Here is a 17,992-nt window from a genome sequence, read left to right on the forward strand (position 1 = left end):
CTGTGCTTCCTGGACTTGGGTGACTGTTTCCTTTCCCATGTTAGGGAAGTTTTCCACTATAATCTTTTCAAATATTTTCTCAGACCCTTTCTTTTTCTCTTCTTCTTCTGGGACCCCTATAATTCGAATGTTGGTGCGTTTAGTGTTGTCCCAGAGGTCTCTGAGATTGTCTTCAATTCTTTTCATTCTTTTTTCTTTATTCTGATTCTCGGCAGTTATTTCCACCATTTTGTCTTCCAGCTCACTCATTCGTTCTTCTACCTCCATTATTCTGTTATTGATTCCTTCTAGTGTATTTTTCATTTCAGTTATTTTGTTGTTCATCTCTGTTTGTTTGATCTTTAGTTCTTCTAGATCTTTGTTAAACATTTCTTGTATTTTCTCAATCTGCGCTTCCATTCTATTTGCAGGATTCTGGATTATCTTTACTATCATTACTCTGTATTCTTTTTCAGGTAGATTCCCTATTTACTCTTCATTTTGTTGGTCTTGTAGGTTTGTACCTTGCTCCTTCATCTGTGACATATTTTTTTCCCCTCTCATTTTTTTTTTTTCTTTATGAGTGGGATTGTGTTCCTGTTTTTTTTTACTGGTTTTTTGGCCCGAGGCTTCCAACACTGGAGTTTGTAAGCTATTGGGTATAGTTGGGTCTTGGTGCTAAGATGAGGAACTCTGTGAGAACTCACTCCAATGAATATTCCCTGGGGTCTGAGGTTCTCTGTTAGTCCAGTGGTTTGGACTCGGAGCTCCCACCGCAGGAGCTTCCGCCTGACCTTGGGCTTGCAAATCAAGATCCTGCAAAGTAAAAAATACAGTAAGACTAGGAAACTAACAGATATGTTAGAAAGAATGTAAAAATAAAAATATAGATGTATTAACAACTGGAAGGTACATCAATACCACAATAGTAAAAAAAGAGGAGGGAAAAGAAACAAAAAAAAACTTCGAGGGGAAGACCTTGACTGTGGAGAGCGGGACCTAAGCAAGGGCTAGGTTTGGGCGCTGGGCGGGCCCAGTGCTCAGGACCCACAGGGCTGGAAAAGGCCCTGAGGGCTGTGGGGAATGGGGCTTAGGCTCAAGGAACAGAAGGCGCCCAGGCGTGACCCCCACCCCTGGTCTCAGAGGGAAGGGGACCTCACCTGGGAGCCCAGAAGGCTTCCTGGGCTCGAGTGGGCAGGGCAGACGCCCTCCTCTCCTCTCCTGCTCTCTGGTCTGGGGTCTGGGAGGGCCCCTGCCGCCTGCCTCTCTTGATCTCCCTGGCCTCCCTCCTATACCCCCAAGACTAATGCGCGCAGGGTGGGGTGAATGGGGTGAGGGGGCAGCGGGGGGATCCTTGGAGGGCAGGGCATCGGCCTAGGAGCTCAGCTGTCTCCCTAGGCCTGAGTGGACAGGGAAGTCGCCCTCTGTTCCTCTCCCGCTCCTCGCGGAGGGCCCCTCTCGCCTGCTTCTCCTGGTCTCCCTGGCCTCAGGGGCGCCGATCTTGCCTGGCCTCCACTTCTCCTCCCACCTCTGTACACTTACGTCCTACCGGTTCACTCTGGTGTTCCTCCCATGTCCTTGGAGGTTAGAGTTCCTCACGAGCGGCCGGCAGGCGCCCTAGTTGTGGGGAGACACTAACTCTGCCTCTTCCCACACCACCATCTTGACTCCTAAAGTCAGTATCCAAAATACCTCATTTTAACTTTTTGGAATGTCATTGTACCCTGCTTTTAAAAATAATTATAGAACTGCACTTAAGGTATTCCTAAGGACACTGTTTTAAAATATAAAATAACAGCAAGTTTTCCCCTTTGACACTTGCATTTTTCTATTATTTTAAGAGTCCATGAGTTCAATCTGCCTGTAGTATGTTTTACTAAAGAGGTTAGTGATTCTTCTTTTGGAGAAACACAAACTTATTCTGACTAAGGGCAGCATATTTCTCCTGTGTGCTCCTTAGAACACAGGTCAAAATATCATGTACCTATTTGTAATTGATAGCATTGATGTAATTTTGTTCTCGTTTTCTCTGAAAAATTCCCAAAGGTTTTCAGTATGATATTTTCTAGAATTTTTTTTTAAACCTGTGGAAACAGTTTTGTACATCTGTAGATTTCTTTTTTAATCTTTTTGGCTCTTTTAAAATGTAAATTCTATCTTAGTACCTGAAGCAATAGTCCAGTTACCATTATTGATTTTCTTAGGGTTCCAGTGGTTTGTATTTGTAATGAGTTTTAGTTTGATAGGATTTATTTGTAGTAAAGTTAATGACAGTGTATTTGTTGAAATCTTTCAGAATTTTTCCAACTTGTCACTCCACTCTCATGTAACTTTATTTAGGGTTTGTTTTTTCTGCGTTAGTTTCCTTTACTCCTCTACCCTAAGAATAGGGAAACCTGTTTAGTCTTAAGGATAAGCATACGGACACCAAAACAACTGTGGAAAGAAACAATAATTTACGGTAAGTTTGAGAGCTCCAAAGCTGTACATAAATCGGTACTCTGACTAGTCTTTAGTGGTGGACGTACATTTGTCACAGGTATTGTATTGTCATTGTTTATCTTTAATTTGCCAATGGTAATAAATATATAAGTATTATGCATTGTATGTGGCTTTTTTGTTTGTGCTAGATGTTTGGCTTGACAAAAAACTTGATAACCTAATAACGTAAGTCATCTCTTGTGAAGGTATGATAGACGCTTGGATAATACAATTTGATGTTAATTTTTGTGGCAGTGTTGGGACGGAGGAATTTGAAACAACTAAGAGAACTCTTTTTTTTTTTTTAATTTGTTTATTTTATTTATTTTTGGCTGCGTTGGGTCTTCGTTGCTGGGTGTGGACTTTCTGTAGTTGCGGCGAGCGGGGGCTACTCTTTGTTGTGGTGCACGGGCTTCTCATTGCGGTGGCTTATCTTGTTGCGGAGCACAGGCTCTAGGCACGCGAGCTTCAGTAGTTGTGGCTCCCGGGCTCTAGAGCGCAGGCTCAGTAGTTGTGGTGCATGGGCTTAGTTGCTCCGCAGCATGTGGGATCTTCCCGGACCAGGGCTCGAACCCGTGTCCCCTGCATTGGCAGGCGGATTCTTAACCACTGCGCCACCAGGGAAGCTCCTAAAAGAACTCTTTAGCATGACATACTTCTGTTGCCATAGCAAATTAATCTTGTAAAAGTTTCTCCCAGCCAAAAAAATCATTGGCTGCCGAAAATATATCGTTTTTTTTGAGGAAAATATCAAGTTAACAAAAAGTCCTAAGGCAATAGTCACAAAGCAAGTAACAATCAAATGTAAATCACCGTCATATTCTTCCTCTTGGGGGATGAATCTGAAACACAGTATCAAAGCTTGTTCTCCTCCTCACCTTTTTCCACACCCAGATTGTACTTTGTACTAATCAACTGTCATATTCCCAGGTGATGGTTTGGGATTCCATGCTGGACCAGGAAGCATGGATTACACATACTTCTCATTCTTTAAGCCTTTTAGTTACCTCCCCTCCTCCTTTTGCAAAACAGACCAGGCAGCCTGTTCAGGCAGTAAATAGGTATGGTACGCATTCCCTTCTAAAAGTTTAATCCTCTGATATACATAGCCTTCTATACTAAGAGAAAAACCTGACTAAATACAGTTTATTATATGAATGTGTTTTTTCTTTTACAATTAATAAATGTAAGTTAGAATTACTTTTCCAACTATCGACTGAAAACCCTCTGTTGTTAATCTTACTGTGTGTCATAGACTACCTTATACTGCTCCTGCTTCACTTGCCCTCTTAAATAAATATACATTATAATAAACAGACTCATGTGGTTTTGTATGTGTGCTACTTCGTCTAAGAAAGGAAGACTGACTAAAAGAATCTTTGTCCACCTGCCTAGGTAAGCATCAAGGAGACTTGTCTCTGCTCAGTTCTGTGGGTGGAGAGAAAAAAAAAATGATGCAATAGTGAAGATGATGATGATGATGATGATACTAACAAGAAAAACTTATTTATTTATTTATATTTTTAAACTTACTGTGTACTAAGCACTATTCTAAGCAATTTAAGTTTGCTCATTTAATCCTCACACCTTTGAGGTAGATAGTTATAAACTCCATTTTATAGAATTGTAATCTGAGACACACAGAGGTTAAGTAATTTGCTCAAGGTCATCCATCCAGTGAGTGGAGGAATGCAGGTTTCGAACTTAGGCTCTCTAGTTTCAGAGTCTAGGTTCTAAATCACTGCATTATTACTGTCTTTCCAAGCTTGCATCTAGATACCAGGGTGTATTATGAATGTGTACTATCCATGTGATATAAGAATCCCAAGCCAAGAAAATAAATTAAAACATATACTTGAACTTGAATACTTCATCTTATGGGTTTCTAAGCACTAGAAAGTGCATACTGCTCTTCAGGGATTGCTCCTCAACCAGGGAGCACTGGGCTTTACCAGAATAGTCAGAAAAACACTATAAAATGAGTCTATTTGATGTGTCTAAATGCAAAACTAAGACACTGAAGTAAATAAATTTTGAAAAGAACCAAATAAAATTAATTAGAAGGAAAATTGTGATTATTGAAATGAAAGTCATCATTTGGGGGAAGATATTAACAGCAAAAGTTAAATAGTAGTAGAAACAGGTGAAAGAATCATACGTAAATAAAAACGAATCTGAAGCTAGAGAGTCAGTGAAATTGGAGGCAAATGCAGACAGTCTTCAAAGCATCCATAGAGAAAAAACAAATTTACATTCAAAGGACCGAAAGTTAGATTGACAGTTGACTTCTCATCAGCAGCAGTAGTGGTCAGAATAACATCTGTAAAGGAGTGAAGGAGGGACTTCCCTGGGAGTCCAGTGGTTAAGACTTCGCCTTCTGCCCTGGTCAAGGAGCTAAGGTCCCACATGCCTCGTCGGGCCAAAAAAACCAGAAACATAAAACAGAAGCAATATTGTAACAAATTCAATAAAAACTTTAAAAAAATGGTCCACATCAAAAAAAAAAAGGACTGAAGGAAAACACTGTCAACCAAGAATTCTGTACTTAGCTAAACTGTCATGCAAAGCAGCTATATCCCAATAAAAATTAATTAAAAAAAAGAAGAAAAACCTGTCATGCAAGACTAAGGGCAAAATACAGACCTTGTGTCAATAGTTAGTGTATCTGAGTGAAGGGTACATGGGACATTTCTATTCTGTTTTACCAACTCTTCTATAAGTTATTTCAACATTAAATTGAAAAAACCCCCCACAATTTTAGAGAAACAACTGTGAAGCTAACTACTTGTAGCTCAATATTAAAAAGGATGTACTATTAAGAAAAACTCTTAAAGTAAGCACTTTATGAAGAAGGAAACTGAACTTTAAAGGAAGAATTGAGAGGCAAGAAAAAATGGTGATCAAAGAAATTGGTAAATGTGAGTAAATATTAGTAATCATCAACATTATTTGCACTTACATATGCTAAGTATAAGTATTTTGTGTAATTCTCACAACAACCATGTGGTATAGGTACTAATATTTTTCTTCAGTTTGAAAGACCTCATCCAGTCCCCAGCACAATGAATGAAAAAGGACCAAACCAAGTTACGTCTCTGTGAAATTTGAGAATTCCAAAAGTAAAGAGAAAAATCTTTAAACCTTTCAGAGAAGGGAGAAATACATCACCAGTAAGGAAACAAAAATAAAATGCCACCAGACTTCTCAGCAGCAACTCTTGAAGGTAGTAAACAGTGAAACAATGCCTTTAAAATCCTGAGGAAAAGATCTTTAACTTGGTATTCTACATTTAACCAAATGGTCAATCAAATGTCAGATGCAAGCATTTAAAACATTTTTCTTCCATGTACCCTTTCTTAATAAGCTAGTGGAATGTGTGATTTTACAAAATAAGCTGAGGAGGATGAAAAAAGGAAGAGGTGATCCTCAGAAACAGGACATCAATGTAGGAAAGGAACCAAAGGAGCATGCCTTGAGAGCAGCTAGTAAAGATTGAAGTAAGAGGCTAGGAAGTTCTGTGAAGAAACCAAAAGAAAATTTGAGTCAGTACATTTACTCACATGTTTGGGTATGTGGAAATTACAGGTCTTTTACAGGTCTAATTAAAGTGTTTTGCAGTTCTGGTATAGGTACATAGAAAAACTAAGCAAACACAAATTCTCAGGTGCTATTAACCTCAGGAAAACAAAAGATTATTCAAGAAAGGATAGCTAATTCAAATAGGTTACTCGTTTCATCAGTGGCAATTATAATAACAAACATTGAGTATTGATTCAACCAAAAATTATTAATTATCACTTATGACCATAGTGAAAGGGAGTTTGAGGGTAGACAGTGATTAAAAAAAGACGTATCCTTATCTGTTTTAACAACATCAGTTTAAATTATCTAAAAATAACAAGAAATAGCAGTTGTCATCTTACTCATAATTATAAATATCAAAAGAAATACCTTGATAAGTTAAAAATGACTACCACTAACAGATGGAGAGGGATAGGTGTGATTTGCCATTTTAAATAGCTTTTTATTATGTATTGATTTTTAAAAATCTTTGTGCTTGTATTAATTTTTGAATAACAGTAAAGGCTTGTTTACATATAAGAAACATTTTACAGTATGGTTTTATTCACAGAACTGCAGGTAGTGGGATAGAATTTGAGTATGTGTTGCTTGGTAAACATTGCATGGTGGTGCCACCCACCAAGAAAGGTAACGCAGACACAGATATGTAAACTTAGTGTTAAAAATAATGTGTTTAAATGAACAAGGAGACCACATGAGATGTTCATTAGCAGTTGGGTGTAAATATCTACCTAGAAGCAGGAGAAAAGTTCAGAGTATTAAGATAACTTTCAATCCATGAACTGATAAATTGAGAATCTACTATGTGTCACAAAATTGTTTCTAACTCTACATAGCTAACAAAGGGTTTAAGGAGAGTGGATGAAGACATGGAAAAGGGAGAAAGAAAAAGGGAGAGAGAGAAACTGGAAAAAAAGAAAGAAGGAAAGTAGCAGGAAAGGAAAAGGAGGATTTATTGTTAAAGAGAGGAAATATGGTATTCAGTCTCATACAAGGGGGAGAAGTGTGGGCATTAGAGAAGGGGACAGTAGTTTTCTTATGTTATTACTTTGCTCCGTGTTGCAAACTCTTTCAGGTTTGAGCCAATATAAGAATCTCTCCCCTACATATGTATATGTTTGGCATTAAGTACTTGAGTTTAATTAAGGCAAAAAGGAAGATGTTAGAAAGAAAAAGCCTGAGTAGACCGTGAAAATGTTACCTAACTATACCCATAAAATATTAATGTCCAAGTTAATTTATAAAGTAAACCTAAATGAAACTATGTGGGATGATAGGTTTATAATCCTGGGATAAGTAAAAGAAACCCCCGGTCCATGATGAAAATTTGTCCAAAGTAAGATAAACCACCTAATCTGTGATGGAAATTGATGTTTGACTACATAAGACTTTAAAGCTTTCATATGGGAAGTTCCCTGGCAGTCTAGTGGGTAGGACTCGGCGCTTTCACTGCCATAGCCCCGGGTTCCATCCCTGGTCAGGGAACTGAGATTCTGCAAGCCACGCAGCACAGCCAAAAAAAAAAAAAAGCTTTCATATGAAAGCTGTAAACAAAGTTAAAAAACAAAAACGATGCAACAAAATACATAGAAAACCTGTACACTGAGAACTACAGACTATTGGATGTGCCATGTTAATGGGTTAGATACTCTATTGTTAAAATGTAAATCTCCAAATAATTGTCAAAATAAATGCAATCCTAATCAGATTCAGAGGAGGCTTTTTTTGTAGAAACTGACATATTGATTCTCAAATGCATATGGAAATGCAAAGCATCTAGACAATCCAAAGTAACCTTGGAAAAGAATAATTTGGAAGACTTACCACTACTTGACTTCAAGTCTTAGTATAAATGTATAGCAGTCAAGGGACTTCCCTGGTGGTCCAGTGGTTAAGAATCCGCCTTCCGGTGTAGGAGACGCGGGTTTGATCCCTGGTCTGGGAACTAAGATCCCACATGCTGCGCAGGGCAGCTGAGCCCACACGCCGCAACTACTGAGCCTGCACGCTCTGGAGCCTGTGCACCACAACTAGAGAGAAGCCTGCATGCCACAACAAAGAGCCCGTGCACCCCAATGAAAGATCCCACGTGCCGCAACGAAGATCCCTGCATGCCACAACTAAGACCCAACACAGCCAAAAAAAAAAGTAAAATAGTAATAATAAAAAAAGTATAGCAGTCAAGATAGTCTGGTTCTAGTATAGGCATAAACCAGTGTAATAATCAGCCCAGAAATGGACACAAACCTACAGTTATATGATTTTCAGTGAAAAGTGCCAAATCAAGTCAGTAGGCAAAGAGATATCCTTCAGCAGATGAGCTGGAACAATGGGCTATCTATGTAAAAAAGGAATCTTTGACCTTTACTTTATACCACCAGAAATAACTAAAAATTGATTATAGACTGAAAAGTAAAAACTAAAAGTTCTAGAAGAAAAAATAATACAAGGAAAGCTATGTTTGGGGGATATGCAGAAATTTCTTAGAACACAAAACACAAATCATAAAAGATGAAATAGGTAAACTAGATTTTGTTAAATTAAAAATCTTAAACTCTTTGAAAGATGCTATTTTTTAAAATAGTTATTTATTTGGCCGTGTCGGGTCTTAGTTGCCGCACGAAGGATCTTCGTTGAGGCATGTGGGATCTTTTGTTCCAGTGAGCGGGCATCTTTCTAGTTGTGGCACACGGGTTTTCTCTCTAGTTGTGACATGCAGGCTCCAGGGCGTGTGGGCTCTGTAGTTGTAGTGCACGGGCTTAGTTGCCCCGCGGCATGTGGGGTCTTAGTTCCCTGACCAGGGATTGAACCCATGTCCCCTTCATTGAAAGGCGGATTCTCTACCAATGGACCACCAGGGAAGTCCCGAAAGGTGCTATTTTTTTAAAAATGGAAAGACAAAGACCAGGAAAAAATCTTCACAATACACTTACCAGACAAAGGGCTTGATCTAGAATATGTAAAGAACACAACTGAATAAGGCAACTAAATTAAAAAATGGGCAAAAGATGTGAATATACCTAACCAAAGAAGATAATATGAATGGCTAGCAAGCACATGAAAAGACTAAATACCATTAGTTATCAGGAAAGTGTAAATTAAAACCACAGCAAGGTAGTACTTCATACCCACTGGAATGACTAAAAGTAACAAGATTGACGATACAAAGTGTTGGTAGGATGTGGAACAACTGGAACTCTCATACATTGCTGGTACAAATGCAAAATGGTACAACTGATTTGGAAAACTGGTAAACGGTTTCTTATAAAGTTAAAATTATACTTAAAATATGACTCAGCAATTCTCTTTCTAGATATTTACTCAGGAGAAATGAAAATTTCTGTTTACATGGATATTTGTATACACTAATTTATAGCAGCATTATTTTTAACAGCCAAAAACTGGAAATACTAAATATGAAGTTAAATTGTGCTGTATATACACAATGGAAATCTATGTGAATTAGCTAATAGAGGCATCATGGTAAATCTCAAAAACATGCTGAATTAAAAAAGCCAGATATTAAAAAAAAAAAAGTACCCTGTGATTACATTAACACGAAACTGTGGGAAAGACTAACCTATAAGCAGTCATTCTAAGAAAAAAAACTAACCCTCTTGGGGCTTCCCTGGTGGCGCAGTGGTTGAGAATCTGCCTGCCAATGCAGGGGACATGGGTTCGAGCCCTGGTCTGGGAAGATCCCACATGCCGCGGAGCAGCTGGGCCTGTGAGCCACAATTACTGAGCCTGCGCGTTTGGAGCCTGTGCTCCGCAACAAGAGAGGCCGCGATAGTGAGAGGCCCGCACACCGTGATGAAGAGTGGCCCCCGCTTGCCGCAACTAGAGAAAGTCCTCTCACAGAAATGAAGACCCAACACAGCCATAAATAAATAAAAATCCATGTTATAATCTGCTTCAACTCCTTACTGCAACTCAGCAGGGTTTAAATAATAAATTAAAATTACTAAAAACAAAAAACAAAAAACTAACCCTCTTATTTCAGTAGTTACATGCGCCCCTGTCTGTGCCTTTTATAACTGAGTTCAGGGAACAGTGGCTTGACTGAACTTTGATTAGCCACAGAAAAGTAGGTCTGTGATAAGTATGTAGTTTGAAAGCTCTTTTCAGAATGGGTTGGTTTTTGTATTTTTGTTCTTTCCCAATAGGATCTTGTACCTCAAGTCAATATCAAAGAATGATTTTAACTAGATTGGGACAGATTTAGTGCTGGTGCAGCTATGATATAAGCTTTACTGAGAACTCAGACTTGGTCATTGATTAGTAATTTTTGCATTTCTGGTGGAAATCTCTTTGGCATCTGGTAGAACTTCAGACCTCATCACCCCTTTCCCCACTCAAACCTCCCAAATTTTACCAGGTCCTTCAAAGTCTCTAGCAAAGGGTGTTCATTTTTACTTGACATTGTATTTTGCATTTCCATCACTCTATTACAAACAACTTGAAATTGTTAGTATTTGCTTCTTTTACTTATATATTATTTAAATTGTTATTATTTAAAGATATATAAAAAATTGCATAGACCATAAATGTACTATTTAATACAAAATTATAAAGCAAGTACCTATGTAACTACCACTTAAGTCAAGAGGTAGAATATTGTCAGCGTTCCAGGAGCTCTTATGCATCTCTTCCTAATTCTTAATTCCTGCCCTCAGCCCTAACCACTTTCCTGACTTCTGTTATAATTTTCTTGCTTTACTTTTATACTTCTCTGTGCATCTCTAAACAAAGTAGTTTAGTTGAACTTGTTTTTGAAATTCGTATAAAGGAAATCATTCCATGTATATTGTTTTGTGCCTTCTTTCCCTCAATAACATGGCACTGAGAATTGTCCAGTGTGTTGGATGAAACTACCATTCATTTTCATTTTGTATAGTGTTCTTTTGTATGAATGGAGCACCATTCATTTTTTTTCAGTTTAAAATGCTATCTGTTTATTCTTTTTTTTATATATATTTGTTTATTTATTCAGTTGTGCCGGGTCCTTGTTGCGGCATGTGTGCTCCTTAGTTGTGGCGTGCGAACTCTTAGTTGCAACATGCGTGTGGGATCTAGTTCCCTGCATTGGGAGTGTGGAGTCTTAACCACTGCACCACCAGGGAAGTCCCTATTTGTTTATTCTTTTTTTAAAAAAATTTTTTAATTGAAGTATGGTTGATTTATAATGTGTTAATTTCTGCTGTATAGCAAAGTGACTCAGTTACAGACATATACATTCCTTTTCATATTCTTTTCCATTATGGTTTATCATAGGATATTGAATATAGTTCTCTGTGCTATACAGTAGGACCTTGTTGTTTATCCATTCTATATGTAATAGTTTGCATCTACTAACCCCAAACTACCAGTTCATCCCTCTCCCGCCCCCCACCCCCTTGGCAACCACAGTCTATTCTCTATGTCCATGATTCTGTTTCATAGGTAAGTTCATTTGTGTCATATGTTAGATTCCACATATAAATGATATCATATGGTATTTGTCTTGCTCTTTCTGACTTACTTCACTTAGTATGATAATCTTTAGTTGCATCCATGTTGTTGCAGATGGCATTATTTTGTTCTTTTTTATGGCTGAGTAGTATTCCATTGTATATATATACCACATCTTCTTTATCCATTCATTTGTTGATGGACATTTAGGTTGTTTCCAAGTGTTGGCTATTGTAAATAGTGCTTCTGTGAACATAGGGGTGCATGTATCTTTTTGAATTATAGTTTTGTCTGGGTATATGCCCAGGAGTGGGATTGCTGGATCATATGGTAATTGTATTTTTAGTTTTCTGAGGACCCTCCATACTGTTTTCCATAGTGGCTGTACCAGTTTACATTCCCACCCACAGTGTAGGAGGGTTCCCTTTTCTCCACACCCTCTCCAGCGTTTGTTCTTTGTAGACTTTTTAGTTCTTTGTAGACCATTCTGACCCGTGTGAGGTGGTACCTCATTGTAGTTTTGATTTGCATTTCTCTAATAATGAGCGATGTTGAGCATCTTTTCATGTGCTTATTGACCACCTGTATTTCTTCTTTGGAGAAATGTCTCTTTAGGTCTTCTGCCCATTTTTCAATTGGGTTGTTTGTTTTTTTTCGTTGTTGAGTTGTATGAGCTGTTTGTATATTTTGGCAATTAAGCCCTTATGGGTTGCATTGTTTGCAAATATTTTCTCCCATTCCGTAGGTTGTCTCTCAGTTCATTTAAAAAACTTTTTATTTATTTTTTTGAATAGACTTTTAGGCTGTTTCCTAAAAATTTACAGCTATTACAAATTAATTATTTTTGCTACTTCATTCTGCTATTAGCTATTTTAATTTTGATAACAAATAAAAGAACATCTTGTATCAGTATAGCTGTTTATGATATATGCAGTGCCCTTGTGTACATCCTAATTTAGCCCTCATTTCAGACCTGTGACATTGGCAGTGAAGCATTCCATTTTTTATAACTAATGATAGAGCTTGTCACTTGCCCAAGTTAACATTGCTAAAAATTAGTGTAGTACTAACAACTGCCAGACATCTCTTATATCAAAGTCTAAATTCTAAACATCTGATTCTGTTTCACACAAACTGAGCATGCTCAATACCTCAACTGAGTTAAAGTATTCCACGTTAAAAAAAAGAGGGAAGGGACTTCCCTGGTGGCTCAGTGATTAAGAATCCGCCTTCCAATGCAGGGGACACGGGTTCGAGCCCTGGTCTGGGAAGATCCCACATGCCACAGAGCAACTAAGCCCGTGCGCCACAACTACTGAGCCTGTGCTCTAGAGCCCGCGAGCCACAACTACTGAGCCCGTGTGCCACAACTACGGAAGCCCGCGCGCCTAGAGCCTGTGCTCCGCAACAAGAGAAGCCACCGCAATGAGAAGCCCATGCAGCGCAATGAAGAGTAGCCCCCACTCGCCGCAACTAGAGAAAGCCCATGCGCAGCACCGAAGACCCAACGCAGCCTAAATAAATAAATAAATAAATAAATAAATAAATAAATAAATAAAAAAAAGAGGGAAGAAATTATTTGTCTTAAAAGGTATACCTCATTGCCTTGTTTTTCAAATCATGGCTTTATTGTTGTTTCTTTGGAAGTTGACCTAAACAATTTTATTAATTTGTGGGTACGATGTTGGGACATACATTTTTCATATTGTCAGAAGCGAAACTGTTCCCACAAGTATAAAGCTTATATCTGCAGCATTTGTAGGTGTGGAAAGTGAGGAGGAGGGGAGGGGACTGAGGAAGTTATATTTTTGACTGGAGAATACTACTACACTTTTTTACTCATGCCAATCTCTTAAAAGTCAAGAGACTGAACTTTTAATGCAAGGAATCTCTGCCAGTCACTAAGTGGCCTGACAGTTCACTTAAGCTTTTCTAAAATCTTATGTCTAATGAAACTATGAGTTTGTGAAATACTCTCTGGTGCTGTAGCCCAGTTTGACCCCTCATTTATGTGTGGAATGTGCTGAGCTGTGTTTAAAGCCAAGTTTAGTTGTTGATGTTGTTGCAAAGTGACACTTCTTTTGTTATCTTAAGATTTTTTTTTTTAAAGTAAGGTTTTCAAAATGGACCTGATTTAAGCAACTTTGAGCTCAGGAAGTGAAAGTACCTGTTAATATATTTATTATTAGTGGTAGTATTGAAATTTTTTGTGACAGATTCAATACTTCTCTATAAGGTGTTTATGTATAAATGTGTTATAAGTATATATACATTTGAAAAAAATTCTAAAAAGGAATTTTGTTTAGAAAAGCAAGAAAATGGAAAAAGTGTATTGGTATGATATTCCAAGGCATGTTTGAAACATTTTTAGATTTATATGTTTACTTAACAAATAAAAACCTGTGGAGTTGCAAGCATCCCCTTGGTTTGAAAATGTATTTCATCATATCTATTATCTAGGTCGATATTCTTAAGTATCCTTTCTGTCTTATCTCTGAAAATAAAAGCACAAATTATTGTACTTTAAACAGTCATTCTTCAACTAAATATTAAGAAGGAGGAAATATTGTGAATGTCATTTTCAAAGTAGTACATGGGAATGGGAAAATGTATATTTTGAAATTTGCAAAATAAGGAACAGCTTTACTCTAAATAGGAAGGAAATTTGAATTTGCGAAAATGTTGATTGTAAATATGGAAGTCATCTATTACTTTTAAGTGTTAAACAGAAGGAATGTATACAACTCAGTTAAAAATAGAAGAAAATAGAACACCTTACCATGTAAAATTAGTATTTGAAGGCGGTTTCTGGCAAAGGTAAATTACAAATAAAAAGGAAATTGCTAGCTCTATATGTAGATGAGAAAATATGATGGAGTAAATCAAATAATAGATTTTAAAACCTCAGATCTCAAATCCAGTAGATCTGAAGCAGAGTAATTCACGTTTGTATGTGCTACATCAGCAGTGATGAGCATAAGGAATTTTCAGTTTCAAACAAAGGCATATTTGTTTTCATAAAATTGGTTAAAAGAGATTTCACAATGATATTTTAATGGCCATGGTCTTTGATTCAGGGAGGAATTAAGCTTGTTAAGTAAATAGCCCTGAAATAATATTCATGATGTTGTGAATTTAACCCTTTGCTCTTACATTCTCGCTAAGGAAGTAAATGAAACATACAATTCTTTTGAGCTTATAAACCTTCATAGTATTTGCCCAATTCATTGGACAGAGCCAATTGCAAGACTGCTACTTCTTTGTTTAGGAGTTTGGGTGACATAAGGAATGTTCACCTCTCCTTGAAAATAAGCATTCCAGGTTCTGAATTTTACTGTGGCAAGAATGTACATTTTCTTCCTTCTTATCTTCCTCTTTGAACATATGTTTAGATCTTAACATGTCATTGTCCTCTAGTATGTTGGAGGACATGTCCTCTGGACTGTGTAGAATCAGGGTCCTAAATTCATGCCTTATTACCCATATTTGTGACATTGAACATATATGCATTAATCTTCATTGAAGATCTTCTATACAAATATAAAAATAACTGTCATTTATGTCTTACAAGGTTTAGAGTCATGGCTTTGGGGAAAGCTTTTACAGTCATAAAATAGAATGCTCTATGAAGGCAAGGATTACTGTCTCTTTTCAACTGCTGTATTCCTAATACCTGACACTGAGAAAGTACTCAAATATTTTTTTATTGAATGAATATCAGTTTATTAAAATCTTGATTTTTTTTTTCAGTGTTTACTTTTTGGGGAAATAGTCTTAATTTTATCACAGATTTAAGAAATAAAAGCTTCTAAGGGTAAGATAAGTAAAGTAACTTCTTTTCTTCTCTTCTTTTTTTCTAGACTACCTGTTAAGGTCCTGAGTCAAGACAACAATTTTTATACCTTTCCTGGTGGTTCAGAAACGAGTCTCTGTAGAATCAGAAGCAAAGAAAGGAAACAATCTGACCTTTTCTTTGTTAGATTGACTATATAAGATACTTGACTTCCAGGAACAAAAACACAGAGAAGTAATAAAGTTATTATTTTTGCATCTTTGGACATTTATCATATTGAGAAGCCTGCTTTGTGAAGCTTCCTGAGTTGAGATTTGGAAACTTCATTGGTGCTCATTTATAACTTGGACTGTAAGCATGAGTGAATTCTGGTTGTGTTTCAACTGCTGTATTGCAGAACAGCCTCAACCTGTAAGTATGAAGTAATACATGTACAGAGTGGGTGGGGTGCTTATTAAACATAATGCTGGTTCTCAAGTTGAGAATCAGGACCCCAGCAGTGACGGCAGGGCAGTTCTAAGGCCTGTCAGTGGAATTCTGAACATCTGGTTAAAGAAAGAAAAAAAAAAAAAAAGTAAATGTGTTTTGAGTTAATGCCATGTGTGAGGAACTGTGCTAGACCATTGTGTATGATTGAGAAGGTTATGCTCTTATACCAAGTAGACCAGCTTCTGGAGGAGCCATGAGAGGAGAGGGAGACAATCTGAGGTAGAACAGCCAAGTCAGCTTTGGAAATCAGTGGTGGAAGATGTCATAGCTAGGTTGCCTCACATCCGTCTCGATTTACCATCTCATTTTTCTCACAGCAGCTCTCTGAGGAAGATACCATTATCCTTATTTTTCAGTTGAAATAGGTTCAGTTTTTTGCCCAAAGTCATATGGATAGTAAGTAGTCTTGGCTGACTTCTTCTTGGTACCTGCTCCACTTTTATCCCTTCTAACGTGTGCACATTTTGTTACCTCTGTGAAAATTCTGCCCTCCACGTCCAATTTTCTCTTCATCCTTTAAGATGCCTAGATCAAATGTCAACTCTATGAAATCTTCGCCAGCTTTCCCCTGACTTAGATGATACCTCATGTGTATTACCACCAGCTCTTTTAGTTCATTTTTCTGTGGTAGGATGGAACTTCTTGCATAGTAACTTAACTGTACTATAGTCTTTCCCACCATGTTTTGAATTCTTTAGGGGCCCTGAGCATATTTAGTTTGTATCTTCAGGATCAAATCTAATACCTTGGAGAATGTAGCTATACATGCTAGCTGGTTTGCTGTCTGACTGGCAGAATAAATGAATTTCTATTTTATTCTGTTTTGCTTACATTTGTAACAACATAAAAGGAAGAATGAGGTGTAATCCTAAGGTCTCTTCAGATCTTTTCTGAGCCTTTCCCTGGTCATACATGGTCACTTTGTAATTGCCCTTGTTGTATATGCAATTGTTTTTGAATGTCCTAGTCTTTAATGTCTGGCTCTGGAAAGGGGAAAAAATGAAAAATTGGGGCGGGGAGGAAAAGCAAGGGCGTGGCTTTTTAAATCCTCTGGAAGTCACTTCAGCCAGAGAGGGAGGAGCTTGCATCAGTCGCTGCCCACCTCCTTGTCCGTTGCTCCTCTGTGATCAGAAGCAGAGGTATTTGGAGGACATGGTCCTTTTTGCCCATCGTGGCTCCCACAAGCTGTGTATAGTATATGCGAAGAACACAGCTACGGGGCTGGGCAGGTAGTTACTACTGTGCTAAGAGCTAACACTGACTGAAATTAACTGCAGTTTACCTTCCACGTTTTCCCCTGGAAGTTGCAATCCTTGAACAGACTCTAGTTTCAGAATAGATAACAGCAGACAGATTCTGCCAGTACAATTGTTGTGGTGGGGATACAGATTCCTGCTGATATCTGCTCCACCATCTTCCCTTTTACTACTTTTATAATATTGTTTTTTACATTTAGCTCTTTGAACTGTGAGGCATGATGGTAGGAGTCTAACTTTTCTTTTGTGTTAATCAGCTATTTAAAAACAGTTTATTAAATAGCCAGTCTTTTTATTAGTGATATGAAATGTCACCTTTATTATATACTACATTTTCGTATATTTAAAGAGACTGTTCCTGAAATCTGTCCTGTTCTTTTGGTTACATATGTTTACACCTGTGCAGTTACTGTACTGTTTTAATTGCTGCAGTTACTTAGTACATAGTTCTTTTTAAACTGTATTGGTAATGTCTTATTTTTAAGCTGGATTGTTGTAACATGGGTCCTTATTATGTTTTTTTTTATATTTTTTCTTTGAGATATTTCATAATGCATCTTTTAAATTCTGTAGGTGTTTACTGTAGGATTGCATTGAATCTAGAATGTAATTGGATGAGAATTGACATCTATAAAATTTTGAGTAATGCCGTTGAGAAACATGGCATACATCTTCATTTATACAGACCTTTTCATGTTCTTTCAGTAAGCTTAAAATTTTCGTCATGTAGGTTCTGCACATTTTTTGCTAGGTTTTTTCTAGATTTTTTATGGATTTTTATTGCTATTCTGAATGATATTGTTTTGCTGTTAAATTTCCTAGTTGGAATTTTTTTTTAACTAGTGTATAGGCAACTCATAATTTTTATACACTAATTTTTTATCCAGATACCATACTGAACATTTTATATTTCCTAAATTTCTCCATATAGTGACATTTTTTTTCAGTCTTAATTCTGATG

At 37.3% G+C, this 17,992-nt stretch overlaps 1 protein-coding gene across 3 annotated transcripts in view; it reads left to right on the forward strand.

Moving 5' to 3' along the window:
- Positions 1-17,992, forward strand: part of CDC42SE2 (CDC42 small effector 2) — a 128,016-nt gene that overhangs the window by 59,901 nt on the left and 50,123 nt on the right. For all 3 annotated transcript variants that reach the window (XM_059916999.1, XM_059917000.1, XM_059917001.1), the window contains one exon: positions 15,354-15,697. In XM_059916999.1, the coding sequence (XP_059772982.1) occupies positions 15,644-15,697 (54 nt within the window). In that variant the 5' untranslated portion in view covers positions 15,354-15,643. The remainder of the gene's footprint in view (positions 1-15,353; positions 15,698-17,992) is intronic.

This window comes from Balaenoptera ricei, chromosome 3 (assembly GCF_028023285.1).
Source record: "Balaenoptera ricei isolate mBalRic1 chromosome 3, mBalRic1.hap2, whole genome shotgun sequence".
Classification (NCBI taxonomy): Eukaryota; Metazoa; Chordata; class Mammalia; order Artiodactyla; family Balaenopteridae; genus Balaenoptera; species Balaenoptera ricei.